The 19,692-nt window shown below is 43.6% G+C and overlaps 1 protein-coding gene across 3 annotated transcripts in view; it reads right to left on the bottom strand.

The window, feature by feature from the left end:
- The window catches only part of A1CF (APOBEC1 complementation factor), a 136,275-nt gene that overhangs the window by 33,592 nt on the left and 82,991 nt on the right, over nt 1-19,692 (bottom strand). For 2 of the 3 annotated variants that reach the window (XM_030203093.1, XM_030203094.1), the window contains 2 exons: nt 13,651-13,924; nt 1,899-2,116 (listed from right to left, as the gene is read on the bottom strand). In XM_030203093.1, coding sequence (XP_030058953.1) covers nt 1,899-2,116; nt 13,651-13,924 — 492 coding nt within the window. The remainder of the gene's footprint in view (nt 1-1,898; nt 2,117-13,650; nt 13,925-19,692) is intronic. The other variant, XM_030203095.1, reaches the window with a different exon arrangement.

The raw sequence follows: 19,692 nt of genomic DNA on the forward strand, positions 1-19,692 counted from the left end.
TGATATGAAACCACAAAAGTTTGTTAGTTTATGTACAAAGAAAAGAAGAAAAAAACCCCCATGGTCCAGCTGATTACAACTTGTCCTTTAGGAGTCCCCATCTTTCCACTTTTACCGCAGCTTGGTAAAAGGGCCCCTAAATGACCTGATATCATCCATATAATATCTGATAATATATGTATATGAATATTATGAATTTGCTACCCATTGGCAAAAGCAAAATTCTCACTGAATATCAGCCTGATAGATGGAACATAAGAATAAGGTCTTTCTTATAATCCCAACTCTCTTAAGGGAAAAGTTTGTAACTGTGCACTTATGTAAAAAGTATGTGCATAGTTTCATCTGTGCTACTTGAAAAAGTAGGTTATAAATCTAAATTAAATTAAAATTTCAAAGTGGATGAATATTACCCCAGGGTATTTTTGTGCTTACATTTACAACTCTTCTGTAGCCCACACAAAGTTTCAGAGCTAATTTACATCCATTAGCTTGAATTTTCAAAACTTGAGTCCAAGTAAATTTGCATGTGTGCAGACTGCACGTAAATAAGTTTACTTGCATGTTCTGTCCCTATATGCATGGAGACATGCTGTTTGTTGTTTATGTAAATATACTGAGCATTGTTTGTAAGATTACAGTGCCTGTATCTTTAAAATGGATAAGACTACAAATCCCTGTAATCCTGTAGTTCCCAGTAACAGGCTCTTCCTGAGCACATGTCCCAGATCCCTGTGTCATGTGTGTCTAGTGGCTTGTCTGATTCTCTAAACATGCTAGGCTAGTAGCCCCCCTCTTCCCTCTCTACTGGATCTGTTAGGCTGTCTGCAGCATGCTCCTTCTATGATCTACTGTTAATTTCTGTCTGTTGCATGAGCCTGTGAGGGGGTTTATAGAACTATGCCCCTCATCTTTAAGAACAGACCCTTAGATAGCCTGAGCCACCTTAAGAGCATTAGTCCCACCCAGGAGGAAGGGAGCTGGGAGGAAGGGGTGGAACTTAAAACCAGGAAGTATATAAGACAGGGCTAACCTGAGGTTAAGGAGGCCCAGGGAGGAAAAACGTGAATCCCTACTGTATGCCGCTGAAGCACCCATTCCATAATCATGACCTGGCTGAGGTAAGCCACTGTTCTATTTTTTTTTTGTTACATTTGTACCCTGTGCTTTCCCACTCATGGCATTGAACTGTGCAAGTTTTGCTTTGAGGTCTGGCTGGAGCCAGACCTGGATCTCGGAGGAACCCAAGAACTTGTAGGTTTGGGGCGTGGCAAACCCGGCAGCCCTGGACTGTGTTTGGCCTGCTGTCAGAGGCCTGCCTAAGATTCTGCATGCTGAATCCCAGAGGGTTTTCCACCCTATGTCTCAGGCCCTGTGAAGGAACAGACCCAAGAATCTCTTTAAATAAAATACTTATTTTGTGTTTCATCCTGTTGTCCGGCTGTATTTTTTTCAGCTGTCATGCCCAACCCCTGCTCAGGATGTCACAAAGCTCTACAAGTCCTTGTAACTCCATCACGTTTTTCACCAGTGTAAAAGTGTGTACAGCATCAATCTCATGCAAGACTCTTGTCCAGCACATCTGAACTGCAAGTTATTTTCCTTCTTTGATTACTGCATTAAAGGAGATTTTGCTTCAAAAGTTCTGAGTCTTATCATAATGATGTTGTATACTCTGGTTTAAGCTGCATGCCAGTCACAGTCAGTGAGAGGGCACAACATAGCATATCAACTGGGCAATTATGTAAAAGCCTGTTTTTATTGGTAAAGGATAGATTTATCTATGGAAATACTTTTGAGAATAACCGTCCTAATTCAAACATCTAAATTACATCCTACTCCATCTCATTGCCTTCTGACCACATCACATGAACAAGGCTTTCTCAAGTCAAACATACCTGATGTGCAAGTTTTATCCCTTGAGGTTTCAATGTGACAGTATTCATTGGAGTGAGCTCCATCCCAGGCAAAATGTCATAGAATTTGTCCTCTCCTCTCTTGTCTCCTTTGATCTGGAATCCTGGATAGCCTCGCCCCAGGCCAGTGAAAGCCAGGTATCCACGTCCTCCTAGTCCTCTAACTCCTGCAGCCCCTACAGGTACACTCATGTAAATTTCTAGGAATGTAAGAAGGCATTACACTGAATCAAATCACAGGAAAATCACCCTGATTCTTCTTGTAATGAAAAAGTTAGCCCCACTTACACTGCACTGTTTAAGGAGGATGGGAATGAACAATGGCGGTAACAATGAGTTACTAATACCTAGAACTCAATGCAAAGAACCACCGAGGCAGGTTTCTTAAAATGTTCTAATCTGATTAGAAGTCATGGCTCCTATTGAATTAGCGAAGAACCTGTTGGCATGGCTTCCTGACCTAGATTACCTTTTGTGTGCTTTGAAGACCTCCTAATTGGTGATGCAAGGTATGATGGGAAAAGGAGGGAGGCCACAAACTTATTGGCCATATTTTTGTTTCTCAGTTGACATGGATTCTGTAGTCTTTCTTTCTTTCTTTCGTTCTTTCTTTCTTTCTTTTACTAAAATGGAATCAGTTCTATCATAAATATTCCCTTGTTTGGAATTTGAATTTTGTTATGAGCAGCAGTAAAACTGCTTCTTTAAGTGAAGGAAAGTAATGGCATAAAGATGTATTTTTGTACGCCTTAGCAAGACATTTCTGGTATCTGCTCATCTTTTAGTCTTCTAGGAAGCTTTATTTCACGCAGGACTAAAAGACATCCCTAAAAGCATAAATCCATTATGACTACAGAGACAAACTCTATATTTTAGAGAAAGACACACAGGGCTGTTTCTTTGGAGCTTTTCCTCCATGGACCCAGAATGGTATATATGAGAAAATCTAAATGGACAAAATGTAGGAGGAATTCCTCTAGATTATTAAGTTTGAAAATAAGTGCTTTCAAAAATTTCATTCTGCTGTCTTCCTAGAAACTGATTCTGTGAAACCACCAAAGTTATCCCATCTCCTTTGCTAACTCCAGTCAGCGTGAGACTCACCTTTCCATTACATTCATGCATAGATTACCTTTGATTTTTTTGCTTTGTTCCCCAAGCCTGATTTGTATTTCATGAAACCAAACTTGGGTATCTTTAAATTGCAGTGATTACATTTTATCCCAGGTATATTCCCAAATGTTTTTTTTAACTTTTATATTACAACTGGTTCCCTTTACAAATGTTTTCTTGGAAAACTGTAGTCATCCTGATGAGCATGTGTATTAGCTTATGAATCCTTACCTACTGCATAATAATACACGGACCAAGATCCTGTGATGGATATTAGAAGTCAGTGACTTGGAAAACACTTGGACAAAGTATCACCGTATATTTTTATTTATTTTGTGTTTGTATTCATCTTTATTTCTGTGCATTGATTATACTATCATTTTGATTCATACAGCTAATCATTAGTGGATTGAAAGAAAATAAAATATTGCAAATGTAGAAAGGCAGACATGGAAAAGAAAGAATATTCATTGCATTTCCTTGCTGTAGCAACAATGTGCTCCTTGTGTTACCCTGCCAAGTGTATGGACAATCCAAGTCTCTCTTTCATAATCATCATTTACCTTGTTCTTCTGCAGAAATATGCAAACTACATGTGAAGTTTACTGGCCAGGGCCATTGGTGTTGCCATGGAATGATTGCTTTGTTTTGCGAATGGTAGTACCATTTCTTTAGTGGCCTAGTGGTTAGGGTGGTGGACTTTGGTCCTGGGGAACTGAGGAACTGAGTTCAATTCCCACTTCAGGCACAGGCAGCTCCTTGTGACTCTGGGCAAGTCACTTAACTCTCCATTGCCCCATGTAAGCCACATTGAGCCTGCCATGAGTGGGAAAGCGCGGGGTACAAATGTAACAAAAAAAATGTTACTCCCTATGTGGGAGCCTTATCAAGCTATGATAGGGCTTTAAGTTAGGTTATAAGCCCCTTAATGTGACTTAAAGGGACCTAATGCAGCCCGACTTAGTTTCCCGCTGCAATATTTAAGTTGCTATGGGTTACATATTTTGCATCTTATTACTATGCAAAAAGATGTATTTTTTTGCTCCATATTCCCCAAATGAATACCCGAAATAGTTATAGCATCACACAGTTTAATAACTAATGGTTTCAGAGTAAGAACAAAAAGGAGTGGGGACAAAGGGCAACCCTGTAGTGTGCCTCAGTACAATGGGAATGAATCAATATCCAGCTTATTTTTGAAAGAGAAAGACGCCCATATTTCGACCCAAATCGTGAGATGGGCGTCCGTTTCCCGTGGGCGCCCAAATCGGTATAATCGAAACCCGATTTTGGGCGTCCTCAACTGCAGTCCGTCACAGAGACGAACAAAGATCACGGGGGCATGTCGGAGGCATGGTGAAGGCGGGACTGGGGCGTGGTTATCGGCCAAGGAGAGGTGGGCGTCTTTAGCTGATAATCGAAACAAGAATGGCGTTTTTGACGAGAATTTGGTCCGCTTTATTTGGACCCTTTTTCTCAGGTACAGTCCCGAAAAAGTGCCCCAACTGACCAGATGACCACTGGAGGGAATCAGGGGTGACCTCCCCTAACTCCCCCAGTGGTCACTAACCCCCTCCCACCAAAAAAACCCACTTTACAAACTTTTTTTGCCAACCTGCATGCCAGCCTCAAATGCCGTACCCACCTCCATGACAGCAGAATGTGTTCTATCCTCTGACAGCCTTTTCCTGGTTATGATGTGGGTATTGGGTGAGTGTGACACCTTTTCTGTTAAGGGCACTGCAGAGTCACATTAGCAATGCATTGTGGTGGGTGTAGGGTATTGGGCTCCATGATTCCACTAGCTTGTGTTAAATGCTCACGATGTTGGTAGTTGGTAGGCTCTACTCCTATGGTGCTTTCCCCTCTGCTTACTGGGTCAGAGTGTGCTCTGTTTTGTTTCCAGTAGTCCATGAGGTAGAGGCCATTTGTGTAAGACACTTTTAGATCCCTTTCATGTGTTAGCCATGTTACAGCACTTAGTTCTCACCTTGAATGTGGCTGAAAGAGGGCATTGTATACCATTCTGCCAGCTCGGACCTACTGCTAATCTCAGTACCAGTGAGACTCATTGCCAGTGGGGCACAACCTCTGATCTGCAGTTAACTGTGAGTAAAGGTGCTTATTCAAATAAAGGACGTTTTCAGCGAGATTAGTCTTCAGGTGTGAACTGCTGTGCCAAGGTTATACACCAGCAACAAGTCCTGTCCCTGGAGCACTTTTAGTGGGTACTGCAGTGCACTTCAGGCAGGCAGACCCAGGCCCATCCCCCCCCCCCCACCCATAACACTTGTGGTGGTAAATGGGAGGCCTCTAAAACCCACTGTACCCACATGTAGTTGCCCCCTTCACCCCTAAGAGCTATGGTAGTGTTGTACATTTGTCCCTCCCACGACCAAATGGCTTGGATTGGGACGTTTCTGAGCTGGGCGATTTTAGTTTCCATTATCACTAAGAAAAAAATCTGCCCATCTCAGAAGGGACCAAATCCATGGCATTTGGTCCGTCCAAACCGTATTTTCGAAACAAAAGATAGACGCCCATCTTTTTCGATAATACGGTCTGTCCCGCCTCTTCACATACCTGTTTTTGGACATAGATGCCCATGGAAATGGGCGTTCATGTTCGATTATGCCCCTCCACATGTCCCATTTAGAAAAGGGCTCCATGATTTCACTAGCTTGTGTTAAATGCTCACGATGTTGGTAATTGGTAGGCTCTACTCCCATGGTGCTTTTCCCTCTGCTTACTGGGTCAGAGTGTGCCCTGTTTTGTTTCCAGTAGTCCATGAGGTAGAGGCCATTTGTGTAAGACACTTTTAGATCCCTTTCATGTGTTAGCCACGTTACAGCACTTAGTTCTCACCTTGAATGTGGCTGAAAGAGGGCATTGTACACCATTCTGCCAGCTCGGACCTACTGCTAATCTCAGTACCAGCGAGACTCGTTGCCAGTGGGGCACAACCTCTGATCTGCAGTTAACTGTGAGTAAAGGTGCTTATTCAAATATAGGATGTTTTCAGCGAGATTAGTCCTCAGGTGTGAACTGCTGTGCCAAGGTTATACACCAGCAACAAGTCCTGTCCCTGGAGCACTTTTAGTGGGTACTGCAGTGCACTTCAGGCAGGCAGACCCAGGCCCATCCCCCCCCACCCATAACACTTGTGGTGGTAAATGGGAGGCCTCTAAAACCCACTGTACCCACATGTAGTTGCCCCCTTCACCCCTAAGAGCTATGGTAGTGTTGTACATTTGTCCCTCCCACGACCAAATGGCTTGGATTGGGATGTTTCTGAGCTGGGCGTTTTTAGTTTCCATTATCGCAAAAAAAAAAAAAATGCCCATCTCAGAAGGGACCAAATCCATGGCATTTGGTCCGTCCAAACTGTATTTTCGAAACAAAAGATGGACGCCCATCTTTTTCGATAATACGGTCTGTCCCGCCTCTTCACATACCCGTTTTCGGACATAGACGCCCATGGAGATGGGCATTCGCGTTCGATTATGCCCCTCCACGTGTCCCATTTAGAAAAGGTTGTGTTTCAGGGGCTGCATAGAGAACCCAAAGTCATTTATAAAAAAAACCCCCTCCCATCCCAAACTGTTCTAGCACCCAACGCATATAGCTCCAATTTACCCTGTCAAAAGCTTTTTTGGCATCCAGGCTGACCAACGCCACCTTCTTCCCAATACTCTCTCTTACCTTGAGCACTAGCAATGCCCTGGTAATATTAGTTGATGCATAGCGCCCTGGAACAAAACAGGTTTGGGCAATATGATCCTACTAAATCTGGGTCCTTTCCTGGCTTGGGTAGGGGTACTATTTATATTAGTGCACATGTTGTTTTACATTGAGTGAAGTCATACTTTTAAGTTTGTGGATAGAACCAGTATGACGATTACATATACTATATCTATATTTTTATTAGTGGTTTCTATATATATATTTATGTTATTAATGATTGATAAACTATTTTAATTTTTATATATGTTCTGTTACACATAAAGGCAAATATTTTATATGTATATTGTTTGTAATCATTTTTTTAATATATGGTTGTTCTGACTTTTGGAATGATCTTATTTTTACTTTTGATATGCTTTTATATTTTTATCTATTTTGATTTTTATTGTTGTTAGTTGATTAAATTTACTCCTGATGTAGCCAATTTGGTGAAACATGGCCACGTCGGTACTTGTGCAATAAAGTTTTCTGGACTCATCTTAAAGTATACTGGACTTTTTTTGTATCTGCTTTGCTGTTGGGTGCTATGGATAATGAGAGCCTCTTCTGCCTACTGTGGTGTTTTCTGCTAAGGCCACTAGCAGGCTTATTTTCGAAAGAGAAGGACGCCCATTTTTCGACACAAATCGGATGATGGGCGTCTTTCTCACAGGGTCGTCCAAATCAGTATAATCAAAAGCTGATTTTGGACATCCCCAACTGCTTTTCATCGCAGGGATGGCCAAAGTTCAAGGGGGAATGGCGGAGGCATAGCGAAGGCGGGACTTGGGCGTGCCTAACACATGGACGTCCTCGACCCATAATGGAAAAAAAGGATGTCCCTGACGAGCACTTGGATGACTTTACCTGGTCCTCTTTTTCTTAAGACCAAGGCACAAAAAGGTGCCCGAACTGACCAGATGACCACCGGAGAGAATCAGAGATGACCTCCCCTTATTCCTCCAGTGGTCACTAGCTCCCTCCCACCCTCAAAAACAATCTTTAAAAATATTTTGTGCCAGCCTCAAATGTCATACGCAGGTCCATCACAGCACTTTGCAGGTCCCTGGAGCAGTTTTAGTGGGTACTGCAGTGCACTTCAAGCAGGTGGACCCAGGCCCATCCACCCCCTACCTATTACACTTGTGGTGGCAAATGTGAGCCCTCCAAAACCCACAACAAACCCACTGTACCCCCTTCACCCATAAGGGCTATGGTAGTGGTGTACAGTGGTGGGGAGTGGGTTTTGGGGAGCTCAGCACACAAGGTAAGGGAGCTATGTTCCTGGGAGCAATTTATGAAGTCCACTGCAGTGCCCCCTTGGGTGCCCGGTTGGTGTCCTGGCATGTGAGGGGGACCAGTGCAATACAAATGCTGGCTCCTCCCATGACCAAATGCCTTGGATTTGGCCGGGTTTGAGATGGCCACCATTAGTTTCCCTTATCGGCAAAAACCAATGGCGGCGATCTCTAAAGCCGGCCATCTCTAACGCCGGCCCAAATGTTGAGATTTGGCCAGCCCTGACCGTATTATCGAAACAAAAGATGGCAGGCCATCTTGTTTCGATTATACGGTCAGGTATGCCGCTTTCCGGGGCCGGCCTTAGAGATGGCCGCCCATATAGATGGCCGGCTCCGTTCGATTATGCCCCTCCATGTCATTCTTCTCTTGGAAGAACATCTTAAGCTTTAATGCTCACAACCACCAGGCATAATCCCCCCTCCAACCCCACTCTATTGAACTCCTAACCTGAACCTCCCAAACTCAGTCCCCATATCCCCACCAGGCAAAAAGCCAGACCCCCCATAAAAATCATCCTCCCCTGCCCCCTATTCCACACAGCTAATTATACATAACCAAGACACTGGAAACAAGAAGGATAGAAATGGGAAACAAATGGGGAATGTGTGATGTACCAGGAGAAATCAGAAAGACAGGGCCCAAAAGCAACCACAAATAAGGACCAACTATGGCACCCATATGACCCAGGCTCTCTACTATAGGTATGATCTCTGTCTGGGAGCCCCAAAAGATGGCCACTAAAATAATCATAGCATGATGGCAGCAAGTGCAAATCCAAAGGAGACTAGTGATAAATTCAATGTAGAGCATGAAGAAAAGTCTTTAGCTCCTCCAAACTGCTACATAGTGTTGTGGTCATGCCTTGTGTAATCCACACCTTTGCAGGATACTGACCTACAAATTTTATTCCCTGATTCCAAAGGTCCATACAATAAGGAGCCAGAGGACATCTGCTGGTTGCCACCTGGCTTGAATAGTCTTTAATAGAAGTAACTTACAACCTTCATATTCCAGAGAGTGGGCTTTACGACAGAGAACCATCAAGCATTGCCATCTGGGGTGCTGATTTTCAGTGTGCTGAGGCCCAACACAGTGGACTTGCTCGATTTTTAGGCCTCCAGCTGGAACTTTCATGCCCAGAGATTGTGGGAGCCAAGTCCCAACAATGTCCATAGAACTTTGGACGACACAGTCTCAGGCAGTCCGACAATTCATAAATTATTCCACCTTCCTCTGTTGTCCTGGTCTTCCAAGCAGTCAAGCAAAGTTTTACAATGATCCTCCAGGCCTTGCACCTTCACCTACAAACCCATGGTGCAGTCTTCCTGTTGCGACACACAATGTTCAACTTGTGTAAGCCTGGCCACATGACTTTCCAGGCCTTCTTTAATCTCATCCAAGGTGGCCTGCAACTTTGCCAGTTTGTCATCCAGGATAGCATACAAATTTTGAGTTAGCTCCCTCACCTCTTCCTCTTGGAGCGTAAAGACTGGTGCCAGTGCAGAGGCCTCAGACACCATTTTGGTAATCTCATTCTTTATGGCACACACTTTTCTGCTAGTCATTATTCTACAAGAAACAATTTACATGCATGCTAAAATGGTCAGTGGTCTACATCATAAAGTATATGGGGTGGACTTAAAGATCTCACTATGTATATTTTGGAAGAAAGGCAGTAAAAGAGAGATATGATAAAGACGTTTAAATACCTCTGTGGCATAAATATACAAGAGACGAGTCTCTTTCAATTGAATGGAAGTTCTGGAACAAGGAGACATGGAATGAAAGTGAAAAGGGATAGTCTCAGAAGTAACTTGAGGAAATACTTCTTCATGGAAAGGGTGGTGAATCCATGGAATGGCTTTCTGGTGGAAGTGATGGAGATGAAAATAGTATCTAAATTCAAGAAAGCTTGGGACAAGTACATAGAAAGGAGATGGCATGGATGGGCAGACTGGATAGGCCAAATGGTCTTTATCTGTCTTCATTTTTTTCTGTTTCTATACTTATGCACATAGTGCCACCTAAAGCTCCTCATAGAATTACCTTTTATCTGAACAGTGCCTCTGAGTATTGGCAGAGTACTTATCTGCATAATGGCTGCCTCTATACCAGTGACGTAGCTATGTGGCACCTGGGGGGTCTGGGCCCCCGTAGATTTGGCCCTGGACCCCCCCTGCTGATGACCCGCCCGACACCCCCTCCTGTCGCCTGCCTTTGCTGGTGGGGGACCCCAACCCCCGCCAGCTGAGGTCCTCTTCTTCTCGCAAAAGGCTTCCTTCTGTTTCTGAAGGAAGCCTTTTGCAAGAAGAAGAGGACCTCGGCTGGCGGGGGTTGGGGTCCCCTGCCAGCAAAGGCAAGCAACGGTGGGTTGGCGGCGGGAGGGGGGTCGGGCAGGTCGGCGGCGGGGGGGGGGGGGGGGGGGGGGGCGGTGGCACCAGGGGGGGGGCTAAAATGTGCCCCCTCAGCTCGGGCTCTGGATCCCCCTCCCGCCAAAGTCTGGCTACGCCCCTGCTCTATACAGATAAGTTCTTTGGAAAATGCAGGCCTCTACTTCTAAATATGATCCAGAGCAGCACAAACTCAGAAAGGAATGATACCAGTGGATATGGTTCTATGCCTATCTTTTCCTATTATAAATCTCCAGGATGTCTTATTTTAAGGGGCTTCGACGTTAGCTCCAGAACTTAGTACAAGAACAGTGCTGGGTAGACTTCTACGGTCTGTGCCCTGAGAAAGGCAAGGACTTTATATGTATACCCAAATTTGAAGGACAAATCAAATTTGGGTATACATATAAAGTGTCACATACCATGTAAATGAGTTTATCTTGTTGGGCAGACTGGATGGCCCATACAGGGCTTTATCTGCCGTCATTTACTATGTTACTATGTCTTAAATTTCTCTTGGGATTAAATCATACAGTAGCTAGAGAAAAGCAATTCTCTTCTGAAAGGAATTTACTAAAATAATTGTGAACTCACAGTGGTCATTTTGATAATTTTGTATTTTTTAAAATAGTTTGTGCAACTCCTTACTGTTTGGGTAATCAATTACATTCTGTAGCGCTAGCCCTTTTTAATGCAAGCTCTTCTGTATAAACACATGGCAAATGGTACTGTCAGCAGGAAGAGAATATAGGCTTGTCTAAGAGAACATATGATTAATTCTCAGATGTGCTACTGTCATGCAGGAAGTCCCATGTGATACACCTCACAGATATAGGAGCCAGTTGTGTGGGTGCCAGTGGATGCTGACACTCTCCCTAATATTGAGCAAGTTTCTTTACTGGGTCTGGCACCCCTAATTATTTGGAAATGTTGGTATCTATGATCACAGAAGTGTTTGTTCATTATAATTGAACACAGAGCTGCCGAGAGGGGGGGGGGGGGCAAAATTCCCCGGGCCCAGCCTCCAAAGGGCAAGCTTCTTCCTTCCTGCTTCTAGGATGGGTCTGTCTTCTCTTGGTCTCTATCCTGCTCCTGCTGTGTGCTGCCCAGGACCTGGATGATTGAATTAATGTGATATTGCATTAATGCAATCATCTGGGTCCTGGGCAGCACACGCTGCAGGAGAGGACAGCAGCAGTTGGTAAGGGGGTGGGCAGCGCAAGTTGGTGCGGCTGAGGTCCGAGTGTGGGGGGCGGCGTGGCGGCCGCAACCTGAGTGGAGGGATACAATGGTCCAGTCCTGCCCCAGGCCCAGCTGGGCGTCTCGGTGGCCCTGATTGAACATAATGGTCAGTTGCAAGTTGCCATAGAGGGGCATAATCGAACGCGAACACCCATCTCCATGGACGTCTATGTCCGAAAACGGGTATGTGAAGAGGCGGGACAGACCGTATTTTCGAAAAAAAATGGGCGTCCATCTTTCGTTTCGAAAATACGGTTTGGACGGACCAAATGCCATGGATTTGGTCCTTTCTGAGATGGGCAGATTTTTTTCTTAATGATAATGGAAACTAAAATCGCCCAGCTCAGAAACGTCCCAATCCAAGCCATTTGGTCGTGGGAGGGACAAATGTACAACACTACCATAGCTCTTAGGGGTGAAGGGGGCAACTACATGTGGGTACAGTGGGTTTTAGAGACCTCCCATTTACCATCACAAGTGTTATGGGTGGGGGGGGAGGGGTGATGGGCCTGGGTCTGCCTGCCTGAAGAGCACTGCAGTACCCACTAAAAGTGCTCCAGGGACAGGACTTGTTGCTGGTGTATAACCTTGGCACAGCAGTTCACACCTGAAGACTAATCTCGCTGAAAACGTCCTTTATTTGAATAAGCACCTTTACTCACAGTTAACTGCAGATCAGAGGTTGTGCCCCACTGGCAATGAGTCTCGCTGGTACTGAAATTAGCAGTAGGTCTGAGCTGGCAGAATGGTGTACAATGCCCTCTTTCAGCAACATTCAAGGTATGAACGAAGTGCTGTAACGTGGCTAACACATGAAAGGGATCTAAAAGTGTCTTACACAAATGGCCACTACCTCATGGACTACTGGAAACAAAACAGGGCACACTCTGACCCAGTAAGCAGAGGGAAAAGCATCATGGGAGTAGAGCCTACCAACTACCAACATCGTGAGCATTTAACACAAGCTAGTGGAATCATGGAGCCCAATACCCTACACCCACCACAATGCATTACTGATGTGACTCTGCAGTGCCCTTAACAGAAAAGGTGTCACACTCACCCAAGACCCACATCAGAACCAGGGAAAGGCTGTCAGAGGATAGAACACATTCTGCTGTCATGGAGGTGGGTACGGCATTTGAGGTTGGCATACAGGCTGTAAAAAAAAGTTTGTAAAGTCTTTTTTTGTTTTTGTGGGAAGGGGTTAGTGACCACTGGGGGAGTCAGGGGAGGTCATCCCCGATTCCCTCTGGTGGTCATCTGGTCAGTTGGGGCACTTTTTTGGGGCTTGGACCTGAAAAAAGGGTCCAAATAAAGCGGACCAAATTCTCATCATAAACGCCTTTCTTGTTTCGATTATCAGCTAAAGACGCCCATCTCTCCTCGGCCGATAAGCACACCCCAGTCCCGCCTTCGCCACGCCTCCAGCACGCCCCCGTGATCTTTGTTCGTCTCCGTGACAGACTGCAGTTGAGGACGCCAAAAATTGGGTTTTGATTATACTGATTTGGGCGCCCACGGGAAACGGATGCCCATCTCCCGATTTGGGTTGAAATATGGGCGTCTTTAACTTTCGATTATGAGGCGGATAGGGTTCACTGATTGAGAACAGATTTGCTTTAGGTTTCTGAAGATACCTTTGATACAAGGAAAAACCTACCATGGCACACTGATTTATTCCTTGGACAAACAATGTTACGGATCACGAGACAATAGCACACTCTGGCACCTTTTTAGTCAAATGAGGCCACGTACCTCACTATAGGTAGTAATCCTTTCCTAATATGTCTTGTAATAAGGAACCAGTTTTAATATAATACATGGGAAGTAATAAATAATGGATTCTTTCATTTTAGAAATTTCCCCAGACTGACAACAAAATTATTACAAAAATAATCATTAAAATATCATACAGCAGCATTATGTTGATAGATGTTTGTGCTACAATAGCATTTTAGGATTACCTCTGACAGAGGGAGGTCGTATTATTCCTCTATGGCTGATGGGTCCCTTCGTGGCTGGAATTGGGAGACTTGGAATGGCAGTATAGGCCTGAGGAGCATAGAACACGGGAGCACCAAGGTATGTTGTTACTGGATCATACATTTGACCAAATGTGTAGGCATATTCTCCTTGCATCACAGTGCCTCGTCCACCTGTACCTCTGGTGTATCTAATGTAATTGTCCTTGTCCACTGGTTTAGCTAACATGACTTCGATAGGTGAACCATCTATCACCTTGAAAACAAATAAATGAATATGAACATTAAAAAAAAAACAACATGAATCACATAATCTGATCATTCAAAAACTATCAAAATAGATGTAAATAGGATATGAATAAGAAGCAAAATTGGAATGGATAGTAATTGAGCAAATGAAAATGCACTGATCACAATTTACAGGCCTGATTGAAAATTGCATGAACAAGCATATGTGTAAAGCAGGGCAAACAGGGATGTCAGACTCTGCCATCTGAAGAGTCTTGCTGCTTCAGGGACCCTAAACCCCATGACACAAGAAGAGGAACTCTGATGTGGCAGCAGAAAACAGCAGTGTGCCTTTGGGATCCCAAATCCTGTAGTATAAAAGTGGGCTGAGCCTACTCACTTGCGATCCCTCCCACCCTATCCCTCATGCACTAATTTTCTTATACAGGTTGACTCATGGCCTATAATCAAAACTTTTCCAGCTTTACTCCATTAATTGAAATGTTCATTGCTGTACCATCTCTTCATCACCATAGGTACCCCTGCCACAACAGTGGTGGTGAAGAGTAGATCCCAAACCTTGTGGCTCAAGAAGGGAAGGGTTGCCATAGCCATGATGAAGACCTGGGTAGTGTGCCATTGTAAATGGGAGAGCCAGTGTCCAAATATTCAAGGTTCATAGGGTTAGAGTAGGATAGGAGAAGGGTCAAAACACTAGCTAAAGAACCGTGGTGAGCTAGGCATTGTCTAAATTAAGAGGAGCAGGAATCAACTTAAGCTCTGATTAAGTGCAGCAGGGAGCAGATGTGAAACTGTCTCCAATGCAGAGACAGGAGATACATAGAAAAACAGAAACAGAAAGAAACAGAGAAAACTTTAGGCAGATAAAGATCATATGGCCTATCCAGTCTGCCCATCCATGCCATCTACTGTCCCTATCACTCTCTTACAGATCCTATATTCTTGTCCCAAATTCTCTTAAATTCAGATACTGTTTTCTTCACCACTTCCACCAGGAGGCCATTCCACAAATTTACCACCCTTTCTGTGAAGAAGTATTTCATCAGGTTAGTCTATCCCCTTTAACCTTCATCTTATGCTTCCTTGTTCCAGAGCTTCCTTTGAATTGAAAGAGACTCACTTTCTTCTTTCTGTGCATTTGTGCTGCTTAGGTATTTAAATGTCTCTATCATATCTCCCCTCTCTCGTCTTCCTTCCAAAATATACATATTGAGATCTTTAAGTCTATCGCTATATGCTTAATGATGAAAACCACTGACCATTTTAGCAGCCACCCTCTGGACCGACTCCATCCTGTTTATATCTTTTTGAAGGTGCAGTCTCCAGAATTGTATACAATATTCTAAATGAGGTCTCAACAGAGTCATGGACATCATCACCTCCTTTTTCCTACTGGCCATTCCTCTCCATATGCACCCAAGCATCTTTCTAGCTTTCACCATTGCCTTTTCTACCTGCTTGGCCACCTTTAAGATCATCACATGCAATCACATCCAAGTCCCGCTCCTCTTTTCTGCACCCCCTAAACTCTACCATTCCCTCAGGTTTTTGCAGCTCAAATGCATAATCCTGCATTTTTTATCATTAAATCTTAGCTGCCAAATTCCAGACCATTCATCTAGCATCACTAAGTCCTTCCTCATGTTAACCACACCATCAGGTGTGTCTATGCTATTGCAGATTTTGGTATTACCTGCAAAGAGGCAAACTTTACCAGACAGCACTTCAGCAATATCGCTTACAAAAATGTTAAAAAGAACTGGCCCAAGAACCGAACCCTGTGGCACAGCACTGGTAACATCCTTTTCCACAGAATGAGCTTTACCACTACCATCTGTCATCTTCCACTGAACCAGTTTCTAACCCAGTCAGTCACTTTGGGGCTCATACCAAGGGCACTCAGCTTATTAGTTGTCTATGCTGAACTGTGTCAAAGGCTTTGCTAAAATCTAAATACACCATATCTAGTGTTCTCCCTCAATTCTAGCTCTCTGGTCACCCTGTCAAAGAAATTAATCAGATCTATCTGACAAGACCTGCCTCTAGTGAAACCATGTTAACTCGGGTCCTGTAATCCATTGGATTCAAAAACTTTACTATTCTCTGTTTTAAAAGCATTTCCATTAATTTACACACCACAGAAGCCAAACCTATCAGCCTGTAATTCCCAACCTCTTCCTTATTTCCATTTTTGTGGTAAGGGGCCACATCTACTCTTTTCCAGTCCTCCAAGACCATTCCTGACTCCAGAGAAGCATTGAAAAAGTCAGCCAGTGGAGTCACTAGAACTTCCCTAAGTTCCTTCAGTACCCTTGGATGTATGCCATTCAGTCCCATCGCTTTGTCCACCTTTAATTCAGCCAGTTTCTCTACCACCCCTCCATTCCTATTTGTGCTTATCTTCTGCAGTCCTGATCCCGGCCCTTCAGCTGTGAACACAGAATATAAATATTTGTTAAGCAATTCCACCTTATCTTTATCAGCTTCTACATATTCCTCCCCTTCACCTTTGAGTCTCACGATGCCACTTTTGCACTTTCTCCTTTCACTAACACATCTAAAAAATGTCTTGCCTTCCCATTGGGGGGGGGGTCTAAGATGTGACAAGCTCCTAGCGGCAGAAATGAAGTCCCAACAATAGGTCTGTGAAGGCAGAGTAAGCACTGGAACCATAGCATCATGAAAAATGCCAATCCAAAATAAAAAAGGTGCAACGAGGAAGAGATTTGATGCTTCCACAGTAGATCACAGTGCAGAGAAGCAAGTGGATGAAAAACAGGAGATGATTAAAGAGGAGAAGAATCATACCCTATAAAACTGACTACCACAACTGGAGTTAAGTGAGGTTATTCCAGTTGGAGAATCAGATATCCTAATATGGATGCAAAGTACTGGTTTCCAATAGGGGTCTGTCATATTGCCTGTAGAGCCCAGCCCCCCCCCCCATCCAGTGGGGGTATACAGAAAAAATTCATTGTAGTATCTGAAATGTGGAGGTTAATGTCTATCTGCAATGAGAAGGTGGAACAATTTTGAAAAGTGTCAACGAAATCTGGATTTGTAGGAGGTGTTGGTAGCATTGTCAACCTAAGTGCTGTAATAAAATTGCTGCTAAGCATGCCCCATTGTGGTGCCTGCATCTTGGTGCTAGTTATTGGTAAATTGGAACAAACTGCAACAGATTCCTACACAGATACCACATGCTAGCAAAGTCCTTCACCTCTGGCACACTTGCAGAACCCAGTAGTGCTGTCTGATTTGACCAAAATGCTTTTGATTCAATCCAATTCACTCATATCAATCGATTTTTCAATTTGATTCAGTTCTTTAAGGCTACTATCAATAAACAGAAAATAAAATTCATTTTCTACCTTTATTCTTTGGTCTTTTAATTTTTGTAATCTTGTCGTGGGTTTCCACTTTCCTCTGTCTTCTCTTAACTCTTTTGCCAGGGTCTCCTGGTCCATTTGGCATTTCTTCTCTGCCCATGTCCATCATTTAGCTCCCCTCTGTGTCCCTGCCCCTATCTCCCTGCTATGTTGAACATCTCCCTTCTCTGTATCTTTATTCTTGCCTGTCCAGCATTACCCTTCTATGTTGTTATCCCCCTTCCCATGTCCAGCATCACATCTCTATGTCCCTATCCCTCCTCATGTTCAGCTTCTCCCCTTATTCCTTCTTCCCTCCAGTCCCCTCTCCCCTCTTGTCTTTCCTCCCCCAGGAGCAGTATCTCCCTTCCTTCTCTCTTGTCCTCCATTTCTCCTTCCATCCAGTGCCTGCCCTCCTTCTTTCCGCCTTCTACCCAGCATCTGAAAACAACTAGACATCGGATAACGCATAGCATTGTCCAAAAAAAAAAGAGAGAAAATGTGTTAAGAATGTCATACCTGACTATGAACTAACTATATATCTTTGGCAGCTCTATGGTACAATAACAGAACAGCAACTCTGTGAAAATTTAAAAATGAAAAATGCTGCAAAAACCAAACCTATGTAGGCGGACTTGAGCTGTGCTGGAGATAGATCTTCTAAGTGGCTGCAGGATAGCCCCAGGTGGGTAGCCAGGTGTTCCATGACAAAGGGTAAATACAAATGGGCAGATATAAATGTAGAGAAAAGTGACCTCCACCCCCACCCATAAAAAGAAAGAAGTGGCAGACAGATGTAGAAGAAGAAAACAGAGAGAAGAAATGGAAAGGTGAACCTGGAAAAAAAAGTAAGCTACGTAATGCAAGGTTCCACGTTAGGAGTCACCGGCCAAGAAAGGGATCGCAGCATCGTTGTTGATGACATGTTGAAACCCTCTGCTCAGTGTGCTGTGGTGGTTAAGAAAGCATATAGAATGTTAGGTTTTATTAGGAAAGGAATGGAAAACAAAAGTGAGGACGTTATAATGCCTTTTTATCGGTCCATGGTGCGACCGCACCTCAAATATTGTGTTCAATTCTGGTCACCGCATCTCAAAAAAGATATAGTGAAATTATAAAAGGTACAGAGAAGGGTGATGAAAATGATAAAGGGGGTGAGGAAAGGCTAAAGCGGCTAGGGGTCTTCAGCTTGGAGAAAAGACGGCTGAGGGGAGATATGATAGAGGTGTATAAAATAATGAGTGGAGTGGAACGGGTACATGTAAATCATTTGTTTACTCTTTCTAAAAATACTAGGACAAGGGGCATGCAGTGAAACTACAAAGTAGTAAATTTAATACGAATTGGAGAAAATGTTTCTTCACTCAACGTGCAATTAAACTCTGGAATTCGTTGCCAGAGAATGTGGTAAGGGCAGTTAGCTTACTGGGGTTTAAAAAAGGTCTGGACTGCTTCCTAAAGGAAAAATCCATAGACTATTATTAAATTGGCGGGGAAAATCCACTGCTTATTTCTGGGATAAGCAGCATAAAATGTATTGAACTTTTTCGGGATCTTGCCAGGTATTTGTGACCTGGATTGGCCTCTGTTGGAAACAGGATGCTGGGTTTGATGGACCTTTGGTCTGTCCCAATGTGGCAATACTAGAAGACTAACACAAGGAAAGTGAGAAAGAGACTGGGACCATCTCAATTAGAAAAATAAAATGCCCAGACATCAAACGATTGGGATATATCTGCGTTGGGAAATGCATATTTTTTAAACTTGTTTTGTATTTTGCAGGGTACAGGGGAAAATGCATTTTTTCTCTTTTACCACTATTTGCACTGTTTATAGAGGCTGGCTTTCTTGGGCAGAGGGAAGGAAGGGTCTCCATTTTATTTTCTGTATACATGTTTTTTGTGGTCCCTTACTGAGGATCTGTCCATGCTCAGTGTGTGTGTGACTGAGGTGAAGGATAGCTAGCATGTAGTGTTTATGTAGGAATCTATAATAGTTCAGCTTGTTCTAGTTTCCCACTAGTAGGTATATTGATGCTCTAGGGTCCAGTGTAATACTTATAGCACTGCCTTCTCATTCTGGCTGTGAAACAAAGTTTATCATTTTCTATGAAATCCATGTCATGGAAGGCAAGTACAGTCTGCCTCATTTGAAAAATAAAAACAAACACAAATCAGTCTGAAAATAGAGACTGCTGGATTTAGAAAAGAAACCCTCATTAATTTCAGAAAATATTGTTACACAGCCATCATATGCAAGCGCCAACAGTGAATGCATTAGCTACTTTCACTCATTCCTAGCATTCCATGCCTGAAGCTACTTCTTGACTCATAATTGAACAGGTCACCCGTAATTTGCAGAAATCAAATGATGCACCGTCTACAGTTAGCATGGTCAATATCTTGTC

The sequence above is a fragment of the Microcaecilia unicolor genome, chromosome 5 (genome assembly GCF_901765095.1).
Source record: "Microcaecilia unicolor chromosome 5, aMicUni1.1, whole genome shotgun sequence".
NCBI classification, from domain to species: domain Eukaryota; kingdom Metazoa; phylum Chordata; class Amphibia; order Gymnophiona; family Siphonopidae; genus Microcaecilia; species Microcaecilia unicolor.